The 27,829-nt window shown below is 48.8% G+C and overlaps 1 protein-coding gene across 1 annotated transcript in view; it reads left to right on the forward strand.

The window, feature by feature from the left end:
* Positions 1-27,829, forward strand: part of LOC144696110 (discoidin, CUB and LCCL domain-containing protein 1-like) — a 161,032-nt gene that overhangs the window by 87,877 nt on the left and 45,326 nt on the right. Inside the window, exons 4-5 of the mRNA XM_078567409.1 lie at positions 18,696-18,747; positions 22,977-23,049. Coding sequence (XP_078423535.1) covers positions 18,696-18,747; positions 22,977-23,049 — 125 coding nt within the window. The remainder of the gene's footprint in view (positions 1-18,695; positions 18,748-22,976; positions 23,050-27,829) is intronic.

Here is a 27,829-nt window from a genome sequence, read left to right on the forward strand (position 1 = left end):
CTCAGTATTATCTATGCCATTCCCTTAGCTTGTACCCAAACCATTTGGTTCTTTGGAATGCTCTGCCGTAAGGCACTGGTGTTAATCAGATCGCTTTGGAACAGCAGCAGCTTACTGCCGCTTTCGAGGTGTCAGCTGTGGCTCAGTTCATAGCACCCTCGCCTTTGAATCAGAGGGTTGTGGGTTCATGTCCCACTCCTGGAAACCAAGAACTGTGAATGTACTCGAAAGAGTTACAATCTGTGACTGTTGATAACTCGAAAGAGTTAACTGCTGCTTTCCCACATTCCCCCTCCCTAAACGTTGGGTGCTGTTCCCAACCAGATTCTGGATGGAGGTGGAATTGATGATTCCGGCAGCGGTTCACCAGGCCCAGAAGACGGCCCGGCTCCACCGATGCTGGATGGAGGAAAGTTGTCCCTTACATGTTTCCAAGTGCCATCGACTACGCTTTTATAACGTGAAACAACCTGTAGCATTTCAGAGAAATGCAACACTTCGCATTTTGGCTTAGGATCCCAAAGTCGAGGGTCAAACACGGGTCCCGACCCCATGACCCTGGGCAGAATTTTACGTCCCAAGGGCGGGCCCCCCGGCCAACATGATCGGGCGTAAAATAGCACGCGGTGATGTGGGGTGAGCGTCCCGACGTCATCACGCCCTTGCGCAATATTTTGGTCAGCGGGCGTGAGCGGGTGCCGGAGCTGCACCCCGCCATTCATTAAAAGGCCACTTAAGGCCGTTAACAATCGAATTCACGACAATTTTTTGTTGCCCATGCGATTTCGCGGCAGTGGCATTTTCAAAAACCTCATCCACAGGCGGGTTAAAAGGGATGAGCAGCATTGCCAGTGTCAGCGGTGGGGAGTTTGGTACATAGTTTGTTGCTGGCGACTTATGGTACTTGGCAGCTTCATCTCTGTTCAGTGCTTTATTTCATAGCATTACCAGGCTTCATTTCAGGACACCTTGGCATCTCTAAGGCCCCCAGAGGATTCAAACCATGTGGGCCCTTCTAGGTATCAGTCTTCAGTCTGATACCTAGAAGGGTTCTGCCCAGGGTCATGGGGTCGCGACCTGGTAATGGGGATTGTGGTCTCCATTGGTGGAGCCTCCTCTGAGGAGGAAGAGAGGGTCAGAAGGGAGAGGAGGCCAGGTGTCCCAGTGTAGCTTCCAAGGGAGGGACCTGTGGGAGGAGAGGCGCAGGCACAAGGGGTGCAGGGCCAGCAGGAAGTCCAAGGCGGAAGGGGATGCAGAAGACACCACTATCCTGCTGCCAGGGTTTACAGGCGGCAATGGAGCTCCCTCAATATGTCTGAAGGGCAATGCTGAAGGAGGTTCCGCCTCTTCAGGGAGACTGTAACCTCCATTTGTCAAATTATCGGGCCTGAGATCAGCTCCAACTGTGTGGGCGGACACCCCATGCCAGTGACTCTGAAGGTCACAGTGGCCCTCAACTTCTATGCCTCTGGCTCTTTCCAGGGCTCATTGGGGGAATCGGTGGAGTTTTCCAATCAGCTGTCCACAGTTGTGTCAAGCTGGTGACAGAAGCTCTGTTCAGGCAGATACTGACCTTTATTCTTTACTGTACGTACGAGGCCAACCAGTCTGAGTGAGCCAGAGGCTTTACAGTGGTTGCTGGGTTCCCCCACATCCTGGGTGCAATCGACTGCACACATGTGGCCATCAAGGCGCCAGTGGGTGAGCCCAGTGCCTTCATCAACAGGAAGGGCTTTCACTCCATGAATGTGCAGATAGTGTGTGACCACAAGATGCTGATTCTACAAGTTTGTGCAAGGTACCCAGGCAGCTCCCATGACGCTTACATCCTGAGACACTCCCAGGTGCCGGGGCTCTTCAGTGCTCCAGCCCGGCTGGATGGATGGCTGCTGGGTGACAAGGGCTATCCATTGAAAAGATAGCTCATGACGCCTCTCCACCACCCAAGAACAGAGGCAGAGCAGTACACATCATGCCTCCACAAGGGTGGTGATAGAGAGGACCATAGTTCTTCTGAAGATGCACTTCCAATGCCTGGACCATTCAAGGGGAGCACTACAATACCTCCCCAGAGCGGGTGTCACTGATAGTGGTTGCACGCTGTGCTCTCCACAATCTGGCACTGGCAAGTGGGGACCCACTAGAGGAAGTCAATCTTCACGCAGGTGCACAGACCACACAGGATGAGTCCAGTAGTGAGTCAGAAGAGGAGCACGTTGAGGAGAACGTTGAGGGCGTGGGGGCAGACCTCTGTATCTTTCAGGGAGGCAGGGACACCAGGGATGCCTTGATCCAACGCTCCTTCAGCTAGGCTGCCAAAGATCTGCTTCCACCTCATGCCAGGGCTGCCGCCTCCATCCCAGGCTCTTTCATTTGAACCCAAAATCCACTCAATGCCTGTGCAATAAAGTATCCAACCACTCACGTCCAGCATTACACACTGGCGTACCCTGTACCAGAAAGAAAAACTGTGAAGCATACTCAGGCCATCAGAACCAAAGCAAATTTAATGTTATTGTCACATTGAAATCATTATGACAATTACTGGTGTTGATGTCCACACCAGCAGACATATAAACCAAACATAAATAAACAGAAGATAACCCGCCAACTGTCCCTCAAGTGCCCCTGGTGCCTTTAACTTACGTTTATGAGTGCTACGTCTTGTTGCTGCTGCCCCCCGACCTCGCTGGCATTGGCATTGGAGCCAGCTGCTGACTCTGCTGTCTTGTTGACCTCGATGACCTTGGTGGATGTCCTCTGGCCAGTGGAGCCTGTCCTGGTCCCACCTGGGAGGGAGTGGCCAGTTCCACAGCTGGCATCACCTCAGTCATTGCAGCCTCATCAGATGCGACGGTCACTGGCGGAGGAGCGGAGGAGCGGAAGGGCGGAGGGTTGGAGGGGCGGAGGGGCAGAGGAACAGAGGAGCGGAGGAGCGGAGGGGCGGAGGAACGGAGGGGCGGAGGGACGGAGGGGCGGAGGGGCGGAGGAGCGGGGGGCAGAGGGGCGGAGGAGCGGAGGGGCGGAGGAGCGGAAGGGCAGAGCGTTGGAGGGGCGGAGGGGCGGAGGAACAGGGGGCGGAGGAGCGGAGGGGCGGAGGAGCGGAGGAACGGAGGGGCGGAGGGACGGTGGGGCGGAGGGGCGGAGGAGCGGAGGGGCGAAGGGACGGAGGGGCGGAGGGACGGAGGGGTGGAGGAGCGGGGGGCGGAGGGGTGGAGGAGCGGAGGGGCGGAGGAGCGGAAGGGCGGAGGGTTGGAGGGGCGGAGGGGCGGAGGAACAGAGGGGCGGAGGAGCGGAGGGGCGGAGGGACGGAGGGGCGGAGGGACGGAGGGGCGGAGGGGCGGAGGAGCGGAGGAGCGGGGGGCGGAGGGGCGGAGGAGCAGAGGGGCGGAGGAGCGGAGGGGCGGAGGAGCGGAAGGGCGGAGGGGCGGAGGAGCGGAGGGGCGGGGGAGCTGAAGGGCGGAGGGGCGGAGGGGCGGAGGAGCGGAGGAGCGGGGGGCGGAGGGGCGGAGGAGCAGAGGGGCGGAGGAGCGGAGGGGCAGAGGGGCGGAGGAGCGGAAGGGCGGAGGGGCGGAGGAGCGGAGGGGCGGGGGAGCTGAAGGGCGGAGGGGCGGAGGATGTTCTGCCGTCATCCAGAGCACCCTGAGAGGAGCCCTCAGAGACGGCAATCAGCTTGTGCACCAACATGAGATTGCCCTGGACCTCCCTGCTCACCATTGTTGGACGGGCACCGAGCTTGGATACTGGGTGCCCAATCCATCTCCCACACTCACACTGACCATCTGAGGTCATTGCATGCGTGAGGGCTGCAGGTCCGAGCCCATCCCCAGGAAGCCCTGATTCTGTCCCTGGAGCTGCCTCTCCACGAGAGTCGCCGCTCTCTCAGTGGAGGAGGCAGTGCGCTCGGCCATGAGGGTCAACGCAGTGCTCACGCTCTGCATGGACTCCTCCACAATGGAGACCATGGCACACAGACCTTCATGGATCTCCACCAGATCCTCCCGCACATCTTGCTGGACATCCAGCATCTGCCGTGTAATGGACAGAGGCTCATCATCTGCCTTTGACTGAGCATCATCCTCGTCCCCCAGTCCTCCAACAGCTGGCGTCCTGGGCACTCTCTGCCTCCGCCTGCACCTCAAGCAAGTGTGAAGCGCCCTCACCAATGTGCACCGACATTCTAGCTGCCAACCTAATGCCCACCAAGGTGCTGGTATCTGCGCCGGTGCCTGGTTCAGAGAGTGGGTGTGACACAGGCGCAAGTGAAGCCTGATGGTCCTCCGCCATCAGGGGTGGCTCTTCAGGGTCCAGAGAGCGAGTGCGAGCTGGTGAATCTGAGGGAGAACAAGGACATGTCATTAGTTTAAGTCATCACACTGTCACTGTGCATGCCAGGCATCCTGGTGTGACAATGGAGATCTGCATCATGGTGCCATTGTCTTTCAATGATCAATGGGGACTCCAAGTTCGAAGTTACAATCAATAAAGAGACTACACTAGAATGGTTGTAAAATCCGAAACTCTCACCTCTGTGCCCTGCACTCTTACCTTCGTCTGACACATCCGCCTCTCCACGCCCGGTTGCACATGGAGCATGGCGGCTCTCCAGCTCTAGGGTCTCCTGCTTGAACCTGCTGAGCAGCAGCAGGTTTGGCAGGGCCCCCACCTCTACGTGCCCTCTCTGCCTGGTTATGGTTCATCTTCTCCTGAAAGGACAGCAGAGCATTGATTAGTCCACTCTCTACCTGCAGCGCCATTGCAGCCTGGCCAACCCCAGCTGAGGAGCACCTCACAGGGCACATCCGAGTCGTGGTCCTCGAGCCGCAAGGCGCTCAGTCCAAGCAGCCAGGGCTCACCCCCTTGGCCAGCTCCGCCGTCACTGACAGTTGGCACTTGGAGGTCCACAGGGGGACGGCCACACCTTAACAATTCTGCACACTGATCCATGCCAACATGGTACTCTGCCCTCCTGAGCACAGCAGGTCATTGAACCTCTTCCAGCACTGCACCCATGTGCGCCGCACTACGTAATGGCTACTGACCAGCACTGCAACCTCCTCCTATGCCCCCACGGTGAGGCGTGGTAGCCTCCTCCTCCCATCCCTGGGGACAAGGCAGCCCACAGGCCCCTGCCCCCACCCCGCTCAGCCCTTCCTGACCGGTGTGGAGCCGTGGTTCACACTGGGTGGGCCTTAATTGGCGCCCCCCAACGTGAAATTGCAATCGGGGGCCAATCGCGGGTGGTGGACCATTTCCCGGCCGCCCCCCGGGCCCGCCCACTGCGCCCACCTGACGGCCTCCAAATCCTGCCCTCTGCTGGGGGCAATCACCCAATTTCGGTTTTGCTTCAATTAATGGCCGTAAAGCCTGCTCAATGTTCAGTTAAGGACGGCGGGCAGGCTCTCAAAGCTGGTGAGGCAATAGGATGCTGACCAGTCCAGAAGGAGCTGCAGCCTGCCGTTGCAGGTAAGATAGAGAGGGGGATAGGGTGCTTCTATCTTGAGGCACCCTTTCAACAAAATCTGAGAAAATCTGAAATTAATAGTGGGTCCGTAGCTACTTGGCCACCGTTGTCGAGGGAGGACTCTTCTGCCGTGTGGCCTATGGCCATGGCCGGGGAGTGGAGCTGGGGGGGGGTGGGGGGAGAAGGGCGGGGGGTGTTAGGGGGGTGGGGGTGTGCCTGAAAGCTTCTGTTGAGCAGGCAGCTGGACGGCCCCCCAACCTGCCCCAGGGAAAGTTACCCGGTGGCGGGAAATACACCAGGGTTCCATCTCGGAGCAGCCCCCTCCTCTCATCTGGGTATCCCCCCCGCCAACCCTGCCTCTAAGTCCGCCAACCGTGGGAGGGGCTGGGAAAACCCTGCCCAATAATTGTATTTATGCACATATTAACAAACCGGGAAAGGAAAGTGCCAGATGGTTACTTTCAAATTTGTTTCAGTTAAAAGCAAAAATGAAATAATACTTGACATAACTTCCGCTCCTCACTTGTACAGATTCCATGAAACATCTTCTTCGTATTTAATGTGTAAATTCATTTGAACCACTTTACTGCTGAGGAATGCAGCACTGAAGCATGACTGTACTTAGATTTGTGACCAAAACAGCCTATGTTGTTCCAGGAGACCGATCAAAATCCCACTGTGTGTCAATATTTACCACTGTCTATCCCTAGTGTAGACCAATATCTATTTCCTCACACATGGCATGTCCCTTGGCTCCCCCACCACCCCCCAGCACCCCCTCCCACTTCTTTCCCTATTGTTGAAGAAGGAACTTTGCTTTTCAGGTACCCCAACAGAATGACTGAGAAATCTTTTTCCAGTGAAGGTTTGCTGGTGGTGTCGAGGCTGGAGCGCAGCAAGCCATTTGCCTGCCACTTTCCCGCGAATGCAAATACAATTAATACGTTGAGGTGTCAGCTGTGGCTCAGTTGATAGCACCCTCACCTTTGAGTCAGAAGGTTGTGGGTTCATGTCCCACTCCAGGACTTTGAACAAAAAAAAAGTCAAGAACTGTGAATGTACTCGAAAGAGTTACAATTAATACATTTTAATTTATGGGCAGGGTCTTCTTGAGCGGGGCATCTCAGGGCATACCCCAATAGTTAGACACTTTTTTGCACCCTTCAGCTCAAATTTTTTGTGCCATGGTGTGCTGAAAGTGCAAACTGATAACAGCACAGCAAAGGTAGCTGGGCATCTGGCATCATAGTCCACATCAAACCACAAACACAACCCAGCTATGTGACAAAAGCAAAAAACTGTGCATGCTGGAAATCCAAAACAGAAACAGAAATACCTGGAAAAACTCAGCAGGTCTGGCAGCATCGGCGGAGAAGAGTCCTCATGAGGACTCGAAACGTCAACTGTGCTCTTCTCCGCCGATGCTGCCAGACCTGCTGAGTTTTTCCAGGTATTTCTGTTTCTGTTTTTGTTCCAGCTATGTGACACTTCAGTGCACCTGTGACTGGGCTGCTTAAACTTGCATCACACCACGCCTAGACCACTTCTCCACTTCCATGACAAGATTAAACCCAACACAAGAGAACTGATGTGTAACTAAAAGACAACCCACGATTATCTGGGATGAAGCCACCGCGGTTAACCTTATCTGTAAGAGCATCAAGGAGTTGGGAGAGATCAAGACACAAGCCTCACCATCAGGACAAAACAACATGTCACAACACTCTAAATATCACGCACACAATTTATAAATGTTCTGGGAAAGCAAACCACACACAACTAAATATTTTGGTTTTCAGTAAAACTGGAAGTATATAGAATGGAATGCTGCAGTGTGTAAGTGAAGTGCTTCTGTTTAAATGACATTTATTCCTTCTGGATCTGCCATTGTTATATTGTGCTTGCTTTCATTTGCCCCATTCCAGTCTCAGTGGATTGAGTGAATTTTTACAGCCTCCCTTGTTTATAGATACGAGTGATTGTCTAATACTCAGCTGAAAAGTCCAGAAATATATGACTGAAGGTGTTGTATCTGAATGCATGCAGTATACGAAATAAGGTAAATGAGCTTGTGGCGCAGATTGAAATTGGCAGGTATGATGTGATGGGCATCACTGAGACATGGCTGCAAGGGGATCAGGACTGGGAGCTAAATATCCAAGGATATACATCCTATCGAAAAGATAGGCAGGTTGGCAGAGGGGGTGGGGTTGCTTTGTTAGTAAGAAATTAAATTAAATCGATAGCAAGAAATGACGTAGGGTCAGATGATGTAGAATCTGTGTGGGTAGAGTTGAGGAACTGCAAAGGTGAAAAAACCATAATGGGAGTTATGTACAGGCCTCCGAACAGTAGTCAGGATGTGGGGCACAAGATACACCAGGAGATAGAAAAGGCATGTAAGAAAGGCAAGGTTACAGTGATCATGGGGGATTTCAATTTGCAGGTAGACTGGGAAAATCAGGTTGGTAGTGGATCGCAAGAAAAGGAATTTGTGGAATGTCTACGAGATGGCTTTTTGGAGCAGCTTGTGGTGGAGCCCACTAGGGAACAGGCAATTCTAGATTTAGTGATGTGTAATGAGGCAGATTTGATAAGGGAGCTTAAGGTGAAGGAACCCTTAGGAGGAAGCGACCATAATATGATAGAATTTACCCTGCAATTTGAGAGGAAAAAGCTGGAATCAGATGTAACATTGTATTATAGTTGAATAAAGGCAACTACAGAGGCATGAGGGAGGAGCTGGTCAGAATTGACTGGGAGATGAGCCTAGCGGGAAAGACAGTGGAACAGCAATGGCAGAAGTTTCTGGGACTAATTTGGGAGACGCAGCAAAAATTCATCCCTAGGAAGAAGAAGCATACTAAAGGGAGGACGAGGCAACCATGGCTGACAAGGGAAATCAGGGACAGCATAAAAGCTAAAGAGAAAGCATACAATGCGGTGAAGAGCAGTGGGAAACCAGGGGATTGGGAAGCCTACAAAGACCAACAGAGGACAACTAAAAAAGAAATAAGGAGGGAGAAGATTAAATATGAGGGTATACTAGCCAGTAACATAAAAGAAGATTGCAAGAGTTTTTTTTAGATATATAAAGGGTAAGAGAGAGGCCAAAGTGGACATTGGGCCGCTGGAAAATGACGCTGGAGAAGTAGTAGTGGGGAACAAAGAAATGGCGGAGGAACGGAATAGGTATTTGCGTCAGTCTTCACGGTGGAAGACACGAGTAACATCCCCAAAGTTCAAGAGAGTCAGGGGGCAGAGGTGAGTATGGTGGCCATTACCAAGGAGAAGGTGCTAGGAAAACTGAAAGATCTGAATGTGGATAAATCACCTGGATTACACCCCAGAGTTCTGAAGGAAATAGCTGAAGAGATAGTGGAGGCGTTAGTGGTGATCTTTCAGGAATCACTGGAGTCAGGGAGGGTCCCAGAGGACTGGAAAATCGCTAATGTAACCCCCCTGTTTAAGAAGGGAGTGAGGCAAAAGATGGGAAATTACAGGCCAATTAGCCTGACCTCGGTTGTTGGTAAGATTTTAGAGTCCATTATTAAGGATGAGATTTCAGAATACTTGGAAGTGCATGGTAAAATAGGGCAAAGTCAGCGTGGTTTCATCAAGGGGAGGTCATGCCTGACAAATCTGTTAGAATTCTTTGAGGAGGTAACAAGTAGATTAGACAAAGGAGAGCCAATGGATGTTATCTACTTGGACTTCCAGAAGGCCTTTGGCAAGGTGCCGCACAGGAGGCTGCTCAGTAAGATAAGAGCCCATGGTGTTAGAGGCAAGGTACTAGCATGGATAGAAGATTGGCTGTCTGGCAGGAGGCAGAGAGTGGGGATAAGGGGGTCCTTCTCAGGATGGCTGCCGGTGACTAGTAGAGTTCCGCAGGGGTCAGTGTTGGGACCACAACTTTTCACTTTATACGTTAATGATCTAGATGAAGGAACTGAGGGCATTCTGGCTAAGTTTGCAGATGATGCAAAGATAGGTGGAGGGACAGGTAATATTGATGAGGCGGGGAGGCTGCAGAAGGATTTGGACAGGTTAGGAGAATGGGCAAAGAAATGGCAGATGGAATACAACATGGGGAAGTGTGAGGTCATGCACTTTGGTAGGAAGAATAGAGGCATAGACTATTTTCTAAATGGGGAGAGAATTCAGAAATCTGGAGTGCAAAGGGACTTGGGAGTCCTAGTCCAGGATTCTCTTAAGGTTAACTTGCAGGTTGAGTCAGTAGTTAGGAAGGCAAATGCAATGCTGGCATTTATTTCGAGAGGACTAGAATATAAAAGCAGGGATGTGCTGCTGAGGCTTTATAAGGCTCTGGTCAGACCACATTTAGAATATTGTGAGCAATTTTGGGCCCCGTATCTCAGGAAGGATGTGCTGGCCCTGGAGAGGGTCCAGAGGATGTTCATGAGAACGATCCCAGGAATGAAAGGCTTAACATATGAGAAACGTTTGAGGACTCTGGGTCTATACTCGATGGAGTTTAGAAGGATTAGGGGGGATCTGATTGAAACTGACAGAATACTGAAAGGCCTGGATAGAGTGGACATGGGGAAGATGTTTCCATTAGTAGGAGAGACTAGGACCCGAGGGCACAGCTTCAGAGTAAAGGGAAGACCTTTTAGAACAGAGATGAGGAGAAACTTCTTTAGCCAGAGAGTGGTGAATCTATGGAATTCATTACCACAGAAGGCTGTGCAGGCCAGGTCATTGAGTGTATTTAAGACCGAGATAGATAGGTTCTTGATGGGTAAGGGGATCAAAGGTTACGGGGAGAAGGCGGGAGAATGGGGTTGAGAAACTTATCAGCCATGATTGAATGGCGGAGCAGACCCGATGGGCCGAATGGCCTAATTTCTGCTCCTATGTCTTATGGTCTTATAAATAGTATGGTTGTTTTGGATGTAGAAATGAAACCATTAAAATTTGAAGTTACCAGCAATACTTTTACTTTGGTGACAGAGGGAGTGAAACTTGGAGCAGACTTTCAAAGCAAACAAACTATTCAGAGTCAGTTTTTCTTTAAACTTTTATTTCTCTTTGTATCATTTATTCTCTCTCACTGCATCCAATACCAGGTCAAGGTAAACTCTGGTCTATTTAGACTTTCTGTTAAATTTTATGGATGTAAACTGGAAGGCAAAAAGAGATTCCTCTGCCCAATTCCTTTGATAAATGGAGTTATTCCTGCTGCGCAGTTATGCTGTGGTGACTGTTTTACCCAGTGGCTCTGTCGACACCACTTCTATTGCATTGAAAATGAAAACCCCATGGTGAGTAGGTTGATGCTTTGCTTCACTGGATGACTGAGGATTGGCGGGGGGTTTGGAGAGGGGGGTTGTGATGTCGGAGGCATCCTCTCCAGCCAACATGGAGAAAAAAAATGATATTTTAAAATTGTCTAGAGGTCAGCGCTTTCTCTATGTAAACATTAATAACATTCCTCCCTTATCTTCTTTCTCACAGAGCATTATATTAACTGTACTCCCTTTGTCCCAATGTTATTCCAGTGAAATTCTTACTTTTAAGTATTTTTTTTCTCAGTGTAAACGAAGAAAGTTTTATATTCATAGGACGCCTTTCATGTTCACAGGACATCTCAAAATGCTTTACAAGCAGTGAAGTGTAGTCACTCTTGTACTGCAGGAATTTGCGAACTGCAATGTGATGATGACCAGGTACTCTGTTGTTGTGATACACTACCTCCTGCCACTGCATTGCAACAGGAAGTCTGCACACACTCCGCCTGTAGGCTCATGCACGATGCCGCTGACGTCATCTTTGTGCACCCATTGAACGCTCCCCACCCACTTGCTCACCCTGCTCATTGTCCCCCTTGTCACTTCGCTTGCCTCCACACTCCCCCCACCCCCCTCCCCCGCCTTTGCTGCCCCATTCCTAACCCTGCAGACAGCAAGGGTACAGGGCGGCAAGTGAGAGGGAGGAAGTGAGCGGTCGGGAGCGGGGAAGCCGGTGAGGCATCAAGCAGGAGGCCAAGCGAATTGTAATCATCATTCCAGGATTTTTAGCTGCTGTTTGGGGTTCACTATTCTGTGAAAACTGCGATCGCTAACCATGGTGAAAAAAAACCACATTTTGTCGATGCTGCACTTGTTTAAATATCTTCACACTGCTCAATATTGCAGATGGCCCTGTTCTTTTATGCAGGCAGGGCCCGGGAGACGTTTAAACACTGGGAGCTGAATGTTGGAGGGGTTGCGGGACTCGGTGTGACGGTGTCCAGAGTGAGGAGCCAGACCGGACTGGCTGTTTTACTTCAAAAAAATCAGAACCGTCAGTCTGAGAGTTCCGATTTTCTTTACAATGCCAGTTTTTCAGCTTAGTTTCAGTGAGTCGCTGTGCCGCTGCTTCTAACCCTCGGCAGCTTTGGGTTCCAATTTTGATAAGCTCACCAAAAAAAAACGCAAGTGCCTGAAGGTCAGAAGCAGCAGCTGAGAGTGTTCTTCATTGAAGATCCGTTTGAAGACTGGTAAGTCCCTTAATCATTTTACAGCTGTGGGGGAGCGGGGTGGGGTGGGATTGGGAGGGGTGTTGGTAGTGGGGAGGTGTGGAGGGGGGTGTTGAGGGTGTGAGGTGAGGGGATGGGGGGATGGGCTGAGGGGGTGGGGATGGTGTGATGAGGTGAGGGGATGGGCAGTGTTGGTGAGAGGAGTTGAGGTGGTGGAGGTCTGTGGGGGGGTGAGGTGACAGGTTGGGCGGTGTGGAGGGTAGGGTGGGTGTGTAAGAGGGGGAAGGTGTGAGGGTAGGTCGGGGTGAGGGTTTCGGTGTGGGGGGGGGTTTAAGATTTAGCACCACAAAATTAAATAATGTACATTTATCAAAATTCACTTTTGAATTTCAACCAGCATATAAATAGCAGTCTAAATTTTCATGATGCCCTAAAGTAGACACAATTCTGATGACATGCTATGTTGATGAGAATCTTGGGCCTCGTCAAAATCAATGTAAGAAAATAAAACCTGGGTCGAAGCAAAACAAGGTGTTGACTCACTATCATCCATTTTATTACTCTTTCAAAGCCTGGGAATGAAATCCCAATTTGTCACTAGGAGATTGCTTAATGGAAGGTTTTCCAATCTCTACTCCATCCTAGGTTCAGTCCAGATAGGCTGTAAAATCACAGTGTACAGTACCATTTGTATGACAGCTTCTGGGGGAAGGGGAGGCAATCCAGTTCTTGAGTTAGGGCTGAACTGAGTTTTCATACCATGTATCATTCTTCTCTGAAAAATTCAGATCAACAATTCAATGTACATTTTTCCTGAGCCAATGGTACATGTCTGATTGAGAAACCCTGGGGATAGTGTCATTAGTGTAAAGGAGGCAGATGCCATTTATGGTATATTGTGGGTTGGTGCCGGAGAAAACAGAATGGTAAAGTTTTATCAGCTACAGAGCTGAATTGTTTTGTAAATGTAGTGATTTCTTTGTAGTCACTTTCCTAACGTCAGTTGAGTGCTCTGTGATTAATTACCCTTACAGACTCAGCATTGGGCCTCCAATTTCACCATTGCTACAGTCACTCTGCCTACTGTATGCAAGTGTAATGAAAGAAAGACAAAACCTACATTTATACAGCACCTTTCACAATGGTCCAAATCACTTTATAGCCAATTAAGTACTTTTGAGTTGTAGTCATTGGTATAATGTAGGCAATGTTATCAAATGGTGGAACAGGCACAAGGGGCCAAATGGCTTACTTCTGCTCCTTGTACGCACGTTCATATGTCATTTAAATGGATGAGATAAGCTGGGCTAGATGGCCCTTGTCATCCATAATTATCTTATGAACAGAGGGTGGAATCATAGCTGGAGTTCTGTTTATTTTGTTGCTAATGGAAGCTTACTGTGGGCAGACTTTGTGGGATGAAATTGCTAGGACAGGAGTGTGTAATGTGTTCATAATGAACCAGTAAACTGTTTTACACTGCGCATGATTCTCAAGAATTTTTTCCATTGACTTGAATCTTCTCATTTTGTCTACTTACCTACTATCCCACTCTATCTTGGTGTTTTTATGATTTTTTTGAGGTATTGAAATACCGTGATAAAGTTGTGTTGCATAGTGGATATTGAAAATATATTCTAGTAAGAAGCAGCAATCAGCATCCTTCAGACTTGCTGATCAAGAAAACACAGATACAGTTGTAAACCATTCAGTCTTTGTGCTCTTGCCTCTTAAAAATTGTGTCACACAGAGACATCTGAGGGCTCCAACTCTTCTCACTGACAGTGTTGTTCAATCATTCCACTTTGTTGCTCAGGAGTCATTTGGTCTTTCTACCCTGTGGGATTACTGTTAATATAGAATCCAATTACGCCCCTTCTATAAATAATTATATTGAATAATATCATGCGTCCAGGCAAGGGAAAGTTGTCTTCTTCTTCTTCTACAGAATGGAAAAGATCTTGTGCAGTTTATCTGGGTTGCAAGTACTGAAACTTTCTCCCAAATATGAATTTACTGTCACCGTGTCCATATGGTGCAATGTGCAGAACATGTTAATGAGGGCTGAGGTCACCAAAATCAGTATGATCATCTGCACAGTGTTATAAATAACTAATAGGATATTTTCTTGCCAAATTAATAATATTACTGTTAAAGTAAAGTTTGTACTTTGTTTGTTTAAGTCGTGGTGGGATCACTTATGGGGTGCACAAAAATTAACACTGCATTATGTCATTGCTGCTCTTAATATTAATGACCCATGCTGCCTATATATAGTGGATGATATTTGCAACCAGATGCCAACAAAGGGCTTTTCATTTTACCAGAACCTTGCTGTGATTGTTTGGTGAATTGATTGGTGAATCTTGAAAGAGGGAAAAATATCACACGATTGAAGGAGAGGGTTAGAGAGGCGGCAGGGTGGGGGAGTGGAATAATGGGCCCGGAAATAGGAGTAGCACCAGGGCTCATGATTTCTCTCCCTGGCCCTGGATGCAGACAGCTACCTGTGGGGTTGCTGGCAGTGATGTCACAGGCACTGTGACTGAATGCCTGGTGAATGCATCCCCTAGTGTTACAGTAGCAGCAAATGCAGCCTTCGAGATATTGATTGAGGGATAAATATGGGCCAGGTGTCCAGGGATAACTCCCCTGCTCTTCTTCAAAATAGTGCCATGGTACCTTTTGCATCCACCTGAGAGGGCAGACAGGGCCTCGGTTTAACGTCTCATCCAAAGGCAGCGCCTCTGACAGTGCAGCACTCCCTCAGCACTGCTTCGGATTAGCAGCCTTGATTTTTGTGCTCAGAAGTAGGACTTGAACACAGAATCTTCTGACCCAGAGGTGAAAGCGCTGCCCACTGAGCCATGACTGACGCAAAAATAAGAACCATATCACAGGATGCCATCTTGGGGCCAAAAGCCTGCAGCTGTAACTGTGGCAGAGCAGGAATTATTTCTTTCTGGTCACCCAGAGAGCTGCTGGCAAATGTTCCATGACCCTGGCCTGGAACACTTCTGTAGGACCCACTTTTTAACTGTCCAAATGTATTTTGTTGATGTTAAGAATGGTGGGGACACAAGCTGTAAAACATATGGCCCAAGCACCATTTGTTGATGTCTGGAGTCAAGATCCAGCACTTGAGAGGTGGCAATCGTGAGGCATGTAAGATAGTGAATGGTAGAGAAAACGTAGACCTTATGACGGGCCAATTCAACTCTAAGGCCTGGATTTTCACAACAACAGAGGTCCTCTCCGTCATTGTGAAAATAGTAGAGGAGGTCGAAATCTGTAAGCCCCACCCCTGCGCATGGCACCCACCATTTTCCCAGGGGCAGGAGTGGGGCCGGGAAGGATGCATGTTGCGCAGAGGAAGATAAAACAGCAGCTGTCTCCAGTCATGACTGATTTTCGTTAGCCAGGAGTGGGAAACACAATGTGCGCAGATTAGACCTGATACAAGCAGGTCTAAATTCTGCAAGTCCTTTGGGGAGGTGGGACACCCTTTTGGAGAGGTAGAGTACCCCTTTGGATTTGGCCTGAGAGACCTTTGGGGGAGATCCAGTGCCCTTGAGAGAGGTAAGCTGTCCTTTGGGAGAGGTCAGGTGCCCTTTGGGGTTATTAAATGTAGACCCGAATGTGCATTTAGAAAGTGCATAAACCCATTGGAACCTTCAAGAAAACTGTCAAAAGCAACTGTCAAGCTGTCAAGGCATTTAAAACTCCTGCCCTCTAAATCTTTGAAAGAACTTTACAGAGTGTTAAAAAAAAGTCATTGCTTGTTATTTCACTCTGTCTGTTGACTTAAGCCTGAGGGTTATCATTACTGGATTAATGCTGCATGACTGAATTCACAACCTTCCATTATCACAGTGGGATGCCTGCCATTTCACAGTTTAATTGACAACTACAAGTGGTTGTAGAATCTTTGAAGTGGGACAATTAATTCCAATGTTTGTTTTTATAACGGATTAAGCATTTGAACAAAATGTTTGTTTTTTTATAATGGATTATGTAGTTGAAGGAATGTAAATGTAATGAACAGTTTATTTATGAGTGTGTTTTTAAAAAGTTTGAAATAGACACTTATAACTTTATTTTATTTCATCTCAGCATGGGTCCTGAGGTCTGCCCATGGTGGATACTCCATGAGTTGGCATGGAGGGCGGGGGCATGGGTTGGCATGAGTTGGCAAGGGGCTATAAAGGGCCATGGGCATAACTATAGGAACATAGGTTGGCTTGGAGGGTGTAATTGACCATGAGGGTTGTGTGGAGGGGCATAGGTTGACATGAAGGATATGAGGAGCCATGGGGAGTGGGTAGAGAGCATGAAGTGACATGGGCATGGGGAGCATGAGGAGGAGATATTAGGATTGAGGGCTGGAAGGTTGTTTTATGTTTTATTGTTTTTTTTTTAAATCTTGGACAAAGTGCCGGCGCACCGGGACAGGCCTCTGCCCAGCCAGCCTCCGCACCCAGCAGCCTCCACACCCGGCAGCCTCCACACCCGGCAGCCTCCACACCCGGCAGCCTCCACACCCGGCAGCCTCCACACCCGGCAGCCTCCACACCCGGCAGCCTCCACACCCGGCAGCCTCCACACCCGGCAGCCTCCACACCCAGCCAGCCTCCACACCCAGCAGCCTCCACACCCAGCAGCCTCCACACCCAGCAGCCTCCACACCCGGCGGCCTCCACACCCAGCGGCCTCCGCACCCAGCGGCCTCCGCACCCAGCGGCCTCCACACCCAGCGGCCTCCACACCCGGCAGCCTCCACGCCCAGCAGCCTCCACACCCAGCAGCCTCCGCACCCGGCGGCCTCCACACCCAGCAGCCTCCACACCCAGCCCGTGTCCGCACCCAGCAGCCTCCACACCCAGCAGCCTCCACACCCAGCGTCCTCCGCACCCAGCAGACTCCACACCCAGCAGCCTCCGCACCCAGCAGCCTCCACACCCAGCCCGTGTCCGCACCCAGCAGCCTCCACACCCAGCAGCCTCCACACCCAGCGTCCTCCGCACCCAGCAGACTCCACACCCAGCAGCCTCCGCACCCAGCAGCCTCCACACCCAGCCCGTGTCCGCACCCAGCAGCCTCCACACCCAGCAGCCTCCACACCCAGCGTCCTCCGCACCCAGCAGACTCCACACCCAGCAGCCTCCGCACCCAGCAGCCTCCACACCCAGCCCGTGTCCGCACCCGGCAGCCTCCGCGCCCGGCAGCCTCCACATCCAGCAGCCTCCACACCCAGCAGCCTCCACACCCAGCAGCCTCCGCACCCAGCAGCCTCCGCACCCAGCAGCCTCCGCGCCCGGCAGCCTCCACATCCAGCAGCCTCCACATCCAGCAGCCTCCACACCCAGCAGCCTCCACACCCGGCAGCCTCCGCGCCCGGCAGCCTCCACATCCAGCAGCCTCCACACCCGGCAGCCTCCGCACCCGGCGGCCTCCACATCCAGCAGCCTCCACACCCAGCGGCCTCCACACCCAGCAGCCTCCACACCCAGCAGCCTCCACACCCGGCAGCCTCCCCGCTGTTTCCTGAGTCGCTCGCCATGAATGCCAACCGAAAATCCAACGTTTGGGGCCTCTTTTGTGGACGTCAGGTTTGCAGAGCTAGGAATTGTGAGAGCGAAAAGTCAGGCCAAAATGTAACTTGTTTGACAAAGATCATTTTTTGTTTGTATTGTTAATGTTGGATAATTTCATATCATTTATTTATTAAAGTGAGTCTTGTTTAAATGTGATGCTGCAGAGTCAGCCACGACCCAAATTATAACTGTTCATTGAATCATAGAAATTGCAGAAGGAGGTTATATCCTGCCCATTAGACCTGTGCGGGTGTTGGTTCTTCACTTGCCTACCTTTCTTTCCTTTAATATTCTTTTTTAAAATACTTAATCAATTCAATCTACCTCAATTCTACTTGTGGTAAGGAATTTCATGCTCTAATGACCTGCTGCATGGAAATAAATTCTTCCAATCACCCGTTTTGTTCTGTCAGTTGTTGGGGTATAATGAGATACCCACTTCTCATGCCATGATATAAACGCTATAAAGTTAATGCTATAAATATACTTATTATAGACACCTTTCAGTCTATATCTGAAAGGGAAAGTTGAATATCTTTGGTCGAAATCCTTTGTTAAAATGGGCTGACACACTTGATACTTTGTTAGCTTTGTCCTTGGCAGCTGCCGGTACTGAAGTGGGTATGAATGGCAGGACTGCATGCTCCAAGTATAGTCATAGAGCTATTATGGCACAAAAAGAGACCAGTCAGCCCATTGAATCCATGCCAGCTCTCTGCAGAGCAATCCTGTTAGTCCCCTTCCCCCACTCTATCCCTGTAGCCCTGCGAGTTTATTTCCCTCACTGCCCATCCATTTTCCTTTTGAAATCACTCATCATCTCCACTTGCACCACCTTAGTAAGCAGCAATTTCCAGGTCATCATCACTCACTGCGTAATAAAGGTTCTTCCTCACATCCCCCTAAATTTCTAGCCCAAAACCCAAGATCCCTCTGTCCCAGCACACTCTTTAGAACTGTGTCATTAAGTATACATTGCCTCTCCCTAACCCTTCTGCAAAAATGAGTCACCTCACACTTCCCTATTATATTCCACTATGGCATCTGAGTTGAGAATGCTGCAGTTGGACTGGATTTTCTCTTTGGGGTGGGGAAACCATTGTATCAAAAAATACATATTCCATTTATTAATGTATCAATACTTTATTTTGTGCAGATTTGATTTCCTGTCTGGATAAAGGGATTCATTACTCTCAACAACATTTTAGGTAAGTTGAAATCGACATTAACCTTGTCTTAAATACTGTACATGTTAAACAGAGCCTTGATGCACAGTTTTGCATTGTTTAGAAAACAAAATTCCAAGAATGTTGGTGTGTTGATGTGGAAGGGGAGTTGGAAGCAGTAAGACAATTGTCCTACAGATAAACGGCAGCTATCAAGCAGTGGACACGCCTTTGTTTGGGAGCTTACAGGATGACATCTAGTGACAGGAAAGCAAGCAAGCCAAAAATCCTCTTTCGGCTATGTCCGCTCTGCCAATATCATGTTTTTTCCGCATGTTCCTACTCGAATCAACAAATAAATTGCCAGAGCTTAATAAATGTTATATCTAATTTTTATTATTAACAAATCTTTAACTGCAGGACTTTGAGGAAAGGGCAGGGGAATTGGATTAGATAGCTCTTGCAAAAGGGCAAGCTCACATATAATGGGTTGAATGGTCTCCTGTATGATTCTATGAGTAAGAATTACAATTAGAATTCTTTTCATAAAAATTTACAATCAGAATGGTGAATGCTGAGTTCAAGCTCTCAAACTTGAAAGAAAATGTAAAGCTTTTAAACGTTCTTTATGCACATTGATCAGCATTGCAACATAGCTACTTAACCTGACATAGGATAGGTTTTCGTTATCTTTTTGACAGATTAATATTTGGTGCAGTATCTACAAAGTTTCTCCCGTGACTGTACCTTTTAACTGTGTACACACTGCAGAGGACAGATAAAGGAAATCTGGCTGCCAGCAAGACTTGCAAGCTAACAGATGTCTAAAGCATTTATAAATAGTAAGCATGAGCTGTATAATCTCTCACTCTGAATGCAGTCCTGTAACAGAATGTGAAAATGTTTCTACAACTGCACTTAGTTACCAAAATATAGTGTGTTTGACCTCCTCAGTTATTAGCTGTCTTCATATTTCATTCGTTTTTGCTAACTCACTGCGCCAGTGCATATGTGTCTGTCACAGGCTGACACGAATAACAGCTAAATCAGCCAGAGGAAGTGTGATCGATTCCAAGATAATTGAAACAATCAAGTTCCTATCCAACTTTGCAACACCCTGACAGTTAGAAACTAGTAGGGATTTTCTGGAGGCGTAAAATGCTTCCTGCACTGTGGACGGAGCTCAAAGACACAAATGATGCACTTACAGCCAGCATATCATCATATAGTAACAGATCATTTAATATGTATAATCACTGTCATTCTGAGTAGAAATATGTGAATGCATCACGGGGTTGTAACATTTATATTTGTGCAAATAGCATCCTTTTTCATCGTACGAAGATGTATGAGATGGACCAATGGCTTCTCTCTACATAAATTATGCTATTGCTTTGCATTGTACATCACATCAGACACAAACCTCAACTGAAATCCAATGTTCCTTCTGATTTCCCATTGCTGTGCATGGCCTGTTTGTTGCACTATGCAGTTCCTTTAAGATTGCTTTGCAGCTGCACATGCATGCATCTTATAGGGGCCGCTTCTCATACACAGTCTGTTTGTCTCCTGTGCAGTAAGACATGACTCCTATTTCCCATCTCCGTGGGAAAATTCAGCCCATGGATGACTTCTGTTCATCTAGTACACCAAATCCAGACATAAGAGGTCTCCTTCTATCTTGTTAAGGGAGTTTTACATCCATACACTGTGCCCCCTTATTACAGTTGCATGAGAGAGCCAGTCTCAATACATACACTGGACACCTATACAGACCACAGAGAGGAAACACATGGAACCATTTCCTCCGAGACTAAGCTGGCTGCCTTATCCAGATGAGAGAATAGTAGATTGAGATTTTAACAAACCTATGATGGTGTCATTTCCTGCAGCCTAGGTTTGGGTACACCATGGTGTGTGGCTAGTGGAAAGAGATCTACACATCTGAAGTCAGCTGTATTCTTGTGGTCTGAAAGCATCTCCAGTGTAAAGAGAGAGCTACTTTATGTTATACAGGCTGCACTGTCGGCCAGTGGAAGTCCAGCTGTTCAATTCCCCAGAGGAGATGATATGTTACTTTATTTTTCTCACAGATGTACCAGACCACACATCCTAACATATATATTATGGAGATTTTTCCATACAAGTTCTTAAGACGTCTCTTCTTTAATGGACCTAATAACTGGTTCTCCCACTGTTTTCTTCCATTGAAATGCTCTTTCTTTTCTCCATCATGATTAGAACTCCCATTGAAAGGAAAATAATCCAGGAGACTTATTCCTTAATACTTTTAATCAGAATTCTTCATATATTTAACTGCTACTCTTATACAAGTGTTGCGGATTATCCAACCAGCTGGCTGTCTACAACAAATGTTATATTGATTACGCCCAGGACTCTCCCACTGGCAGTGGCACACTGTCAGTAATACTATAACTGCACAGACTTTACTGTCAGAGGCGTACAAACATTGGGCACTGTTCATTACACTTACAGTTGCCCACAGACATTTTGCAGGCTTTTGCAGGGTAGCTTATCAGGCCCCATTTTAATCCATTCACAACCCATAAACTTGTAGAGAGATAAAATCAGGCCCATAGTTATCAGGTGCCTGAAACAGTGCTCGCCCTCCACAAGGGGTCTGTGACCTGCATGAATAGGGCAATAATGTGTCCCTTCCACCAGTCAAAGTGAGGAATCCATCCTGAGGCACGTGGAGAATCTAAACTAGGAAGCGTGCGTTAGAATATTTAATACAGTAGAAAAAAAATCATATACAAAAAGCAAAATAAAGAAAAGGAAAGAATGGTGAGGTTATGGCTGGGGTTTTCCAGCCCCGCTCGCTGCTAGGATCTTGCGGCCCCGCTGAAAGTCAATGGACTTTTGGCTGGCCCACCACATCCCCTGCGGCAATTCCCACCACAGCAGGGCCCGAAAATCCTGGCCTATGAGACAGATAAAATAAACAAAGAAAAAGTTAAAAGTTTCAATGTTTAATTTATTTTAAATTTCCAACAATAATTAACATCTGAAGGAGTGAGATTCCAAACTTATGAAAGTTAATTTTCAGGGCCAGAGATGTTGTTTTTCTGTAATTAATAGTGACCATGACATTAAAAATTCACTTACGCATGAACGGACAAGCCTTAAATCTTTCTGGTATGTTTATTTAGTATTAGTGAATAAGTAGTGCAAATTCACACCCTTCATGTGTTGATTGCTGAGTCTCTTGCCAAGATATTGCTCCAGCAAAGCTTGTGGAAGAGCAGGATAACTCAGACAGCAAACTCCCAATTTCCGTGTTTAGCTATGCATGTGTGGACACCGGAGATTGTTGTCAAATTTGCTCCCATAATATCTGTGAGTGCTGATAGCTTCTCATTCCTCCTACGACAAAATCAAGGCCATTTTAACGGAATCAACTCGGTGCCTCAAGCGGTGTCTGAGACTCAACATAAATTAGCTAAGGGTGGCAAAAAAACCATGGGGAGAATTTTCTCCCCGTTGGGCGGGCCAGTTGGGAGCGGGCGTGGGTTGGCGCGGAGCCGATCGCGCAAAAGAGCGCGGAAATCCCCGAGGCACGGAGCTGCCTCAGAGAGATTAATTTCATAATGAGAACTTTTAATAAAGAGGGTAAAAAATAATTTACACATGTCCCCTCATGTGACATGAGCTGGGACATATTTATGAAATGGATAAAAAAATATTTATTAATTTAATAAACCCTTCATGAAACCTCATCTCGCCCGTGGATGAGGTTTCATGAAAAAATGTGAAGGCCGCCTGGGCTCTTCACCTGCCCCCCGTCAACCTTAAGGTTGGATGGGCAGCCCTGTCCAATTGGTTAATTAGTTTTTTAATGGCCTTAACAGGCCTTTGACAGTTCAGCGGGTGCACAGCCGACTCCAGCGCGCGCCTGCCGACCGAAAGATCAGAATGACGCGCGGTGCATGACGTCAGTACGCACATCCGATGTCACCACGCGTCACTTTACAACAGAAGATTCTGCCTCATGTGGGTCTTTCCTATTGGCCCTCCATTGGGCTCAAAAAGGTCCAGTGATACATTAGTAAAGGAAAGTGGCACTCAGAGGTCCCTAGTTCTGCCTGAACAGTGCTTTGAATGCTGCTTTGCCAGTGCCTGAGCAGCAACATGAAAGTACTTTTAGAGTACAGTTCACTCAGGATACACTTAATGTTGGTGTTGATTTACTGAGCGGTTATTGCTATTCAGCGTTTTTGTGATAACCATTCCTTTTGCTTACATTACAGTAAATATTGTCCAGCGGGTTGTAAAGATGTCATTGGTGATGTTTGGGGAAACCCTCAACAGGGTTACCGTGATGTGAGTATAAATCAACTCATTAAACAAGTAGCTAAATGATTTTTCTTAAGTCATGTAAGTATTAATACCATTAGCATTTTTATTTGCTCTCCCCTCATTTAAGTCGTTCATAATTCTGTGTTTTTTTTCTGCCCTTTTGACAGATCTAGAAAATTAAAATTGTTGCATTGTGTTTGCTGTATTACTCAGCACAAATAGTTTCAACTAGAATATAAGAAATAAGAGCAGGAGTAGGCCATGTGGCCCCCTCGGGCCTGCTTGCCATTCGTTAAGATCATGGCTGCATCTTGGCCACAACTCCACTTTCCTGCCCAATCTCCATATTCCTCGGTTCCCCTCGTACCCAAAAATATCCAAACATCTATCATTTTCAGCCTTGACTATACTCAGGGCTGTTGACGCTCAAACCTCTAGGGGGTAGAGAATTCAAGAGATTCAAAACCCTCGGAGTGAAGCAATTCCTCCTCACCTCAGTCTTAAATAATTGACCCTTCATCCTGAGACCATACCCTGTAGTTGTAGTATCTCCAGCCAGAGGAAACAGTCTCTCAGTGAATATGCTGTCAAGCCCCCTCAGAATCTTATGTTTCATTGAGATCATCACTCATTCTTCTAAACTCCGTTGGTATAGACCAGTTCTACTCGACCTCTGAGTGAAGCTCATCCTAAGGTATAGCCCAATACAGTTTGGGTGGAATTTTACTGGCCCATGGCGGGCTTGAGCGGAAAAAATGGTGGAAAGGCCAAAAATCGGTTTCACGCCTTCGTGAAACCAGTTTGCAGTCGTCCACTCCACCTGTCAATGGTGGGCCGTGTTTCCCGGCGCCGCACATCAGGAACTTCATTTTCATACATCTGCGTGTCATTATAAGCCCTGCTCACCGGAATCATTCCCCTCCCACGTCAAATTTACCGCCCACGTCGGTGGGAAAACGCGCCGGTGCAGAACACGTCTTGACAAGTGCGACATGCAGACGTCGGGGCTCTCCCATCAGGGCCTTGATCACATCGCGGACATCTGAGGAGCACAATATGCTGGACCCTGGAGGATCGTGCATTGCATGCTGGGTGGATTTATATGGACTTGGCTCTGCTGCAAAGCAGCTCACAGAAGGTGAAAGGTCACCGTTGAGGGTCTGCTTTGGGACATCAGTGTCTTGGCCATGGTCTGCTTTGGATGATCATTGAGGGAGTGAAGTGGAAGGTGTAGGTTTGACTGGGGGAGGAAGGTTTACTGGGGGGGAATGACATTGTGAGGGGGGGAAAGGATGGTGTCGGGGGCGGGGGGTTGAGTTTGGCAGAGGCGGGGAGGGAGTACAGGAGGAGGAGGGTGTAATGAGGGAGAACGTGGCAACTGGGGAGCTAGGTATAAGGGATGGAGTTTGGAGTTCGGGAAGGAGTCCAGGGGGAGAAAGGAGTTCGGAGGGAGGAAGGAGTTTGGAGGGGGGGCAGGACTTCAGGAGGAGGAAGGAGGTCGGGGGGGGTGCAGGACTTCGGTGGAGGAAGGAGTTCAGAGGGCGGAAGGAGTCCAGGAGGAGGAAGGAGTTCAGAGGGGGGAAGGAATCCAGGGGGGAGGAGGGTGTTTGGAGGGGGGAAGGAGACCAGGGGAGTCCAAGAGTAAGGATGGAGGAGGGAATACGGATGCAGGAAGGAGTATGGGTAACTGGGGGGAGGGGAAAAGACGAGCTGAAGACTTACTTAACAATTACCATGCTTCTAAAATTGAAAGTGAGCGGAGCCTCGTGTTGGGCAGGAACAGGTGCACCATGGGAGTGTGGTCAGTGGGTGGGCGGAGATGCCGGTCAGCTCAGATGGACAACTGAAAGTGAACCCCAGCAGGCAGCATTGAAAATGCTCAGGACATTGAGATGAGTGTGACGGAGGAAGAATCTGTGTGTGTGGGAGTGTGCTTGCACGAGGCTAAGAAAGGCACTGCCCTAGACACACACCTCCCTCCAGGATCACTCTTGGGCCAGCTATGTGCAGCTGAACTGCTATTGGTGGGGGGGATGCAGGGGGGAGGATTTGTGAAGCCTGTAAATGAAGCTGAAAGACACCAATACACATTATTCAGTGAAAGTGAATATATTTTCAAATTATAAAGTGACAAAATGTGTTCGCCTGTGCAACCACTTGTGATCAGAAATTCTTAACTATTCAAGGCCTACCACTTCTAGGTGCTGCCCTGACATCCGCAGCAGGGGTGGAAACAGCCTGTGCAATGGTTGACCCTGTTGCCTCCGATGACTTTGACATGCGTCTCTGAAGAGCCGAGGCATTAAGGGTCTGGCTTGCCTTGGCTGTCCTCCTGTAGGCCAACTGCCCACTCTGCGGTGACAGTGGATGAGGGTGAGGGGTTCACAGGCAAAGGGGACTTGGATGGAAAGGACGACCTCTGAGATTCCTGAGTGGATGACCCACGGGTGTCATCTGCCGCTCCTCCACCTTTCAGGTGCCTGGGGGCCCCGGCCTGACTCCTTGAGGGGAAGGAGCACCTGGAGGAACATTGCGATGCCCCATTTCCCTCTCGTGTTGCCACTGCAGGAACTCAACCATGTGTACCACGATGGAGTGCAGGTCTGCGTGCATCTCCACGTTCTACTGGACCAGGGTCTCCATAGCATCTGCCATTCCCCCCCCCACCACCATGGAGACCTCCATATGCAACATGTGGGCACCACTTCATCAGAGAGCAGGTGGACGCATTCCTCCTACTCGCATGCCACTCAGTTGAGGGCTCCCAACAACTCTGCATGATATTCCCCCGCCTTCTGCTGACTCTCCAGGATGAGTTGGAAGGCCACATCCAGAGAATCGTCATCTGACTCAGACCTCACAGATGCCTCTTGCCCAGCAGTCCTCTGAGTGCCGGAGAGCTCGGCTGAACCTGCCTCCTCCTGCTGCGGACACGTGTCCGTGTGGTGACCACCAGATTATGAACCCGAGCCTGCTCTAGATCTAGGTTCCACTGAGGTGTGTGTCTCTGCGCTGGTGGAGGGCGTGGGTAAGCGCTGTGACAGGTCTTCCAGGCTGCTTATTTCCAGCTCTTCAATGGAAGAGGTGTCCTCTTCGCTGAAGGCGAGGACCTGGATGGAGCTGAGGGACTGACTGGCTGGGGGCATTGGTCACTTGGCAGAGCTCCCTGTGAACCAAAGTAGAGATGATTAGTGCCTGGCAGCAAAGTCAAAAGCAGGAGAGAGAGCACTCACATTTGTGTTGAGAGAGGGATGATGTGGTGCAGGATCCTCACGCGGGTGTTCACCACCGACCTCACCGTCACTGCAGGCACAGTCCACGCCCTCAGTGCGATGGCACACTTCTCAAAGTGAGTGAGGGGCCTCTCCCTGTTGCTGTGAGCCAGCTTCTCCTGCATGAAAACAGATGGAGAGAGTGTGAGCAGGACACATGGCACTGAGTGGAATGTTTGTGTAGTGAGCGGAGCCATGGACAGGGTGAGGATGTGAGCTCCAGAGGATATGAGCCTGATGGAGATGTGAGGGTGTGTGTGAGAGTTAGTGGTGTTGTACCTTGAGCTGCGAGATCTCTGTGGATGTCTGATAGGTTTGTGAGTGTGTGAGTTGAGTGATGAGAAGAGTGACTTACCCTGGTGAAACGGATGAGACCATTCATCCTTTTCCTGCACTTGATGGTTGACTCCTTTAACAGGGCATTGGCACTGACCACCGCTGCTACCACCTCCCATGCAGGATTGGTGATCTTGCTTGCTGGCCTTCGCCCAGGGCGGGGGTAGAGAACGTCGCAGTGGGCCTCCACTGCGTCCAGTAGGCACTCGAGGGAGGCGCCCCTAAATTTGGGGGCAGCATGTTTCCTCCCTTTGGCAGCCATGACTTTGAAGTAGATTCCTAGCCCTTGGAGAGCACTAGCTCTGTGCAGGGGTGGTCTTTAAATATGGCTCCTGGTTTACTGAAGGCCTGATGTGATGGCGGGGCAGGCGAATGAGAGGATGCCCCACCAGCGACCTGGTGTGTTTCCCGGGAATGCATGATTAATGAGGTGGAACTGGGACGATACGGCGTGAAAAGCCGCCATTGCGGCCAGTGAGCAAAACGTCCTTTTTCCTGCTCGCTACAGCACTTAGTGCAAACCTGGGGCGATTCTGCCCTTTATGTTATATTTTGCCAAAATGCAAATATAAGTTAAAAGCTGGAACTATAGGATTTTTCAGTGATAAAATATTAATAACTTTACCTCAGTGAGTCAATGTAGAGTTCAATTTCTCCTCTAGTTCGCCTAGGATATATGAATCTGCGTTGGTGTAGAAGATGAACAACATTTCCAAACATTATATATCCATTCGATTTTTCCCACGCCTTCATTTCATATTTGACAGCTTTCACTGTAGCAAAGGAAAAAGATGTCAAACTGTGTTCGGCCTTGTTTTGTCTTGTAATTATGCAAAGGTTCAGAGTATATGCAGAAACATTGAAAGAAACACTTTAGCCTGTTCCATTCATGTAGAATCAAATTAACCATGTTCATTGTGGATAGCTCAAAGCCCTTGGGGTTTTGCTCTTTGTTGTTGAATTCTCTGCTTATGGACTTAAAATAAATGCAGCTGGATGAGCTCAGTGTTTATTTGCCCTCATAATGAGTTCTAAATAAGGTATAAATGAGTTGGAATCATATTATGTAACATTAGCAACGAGCTCATCCATTTAATGTGTTCCAAAATCTTGCGCCTATGTGCTTTTCCCATCAACATTTTTAATTATAAATTTTGCAGGTGCCATCACTGGTGGGGGGTTGTAATTACAATGTG

This window comes from Cetorhinus maximus, chromosome 21 (genome assembly GCF_964194155.1).
Source record: "Cetorhinus maximus chromosome 21, sCetMax3.hap1.1, whole genome shotgun sequence".
NCBI lineage: Eukaryota > Metazoa > Chordata > Chondrichthyes > Lamniformes > Cetorhinidae > Cetorhinus > Cetorhinus maximus.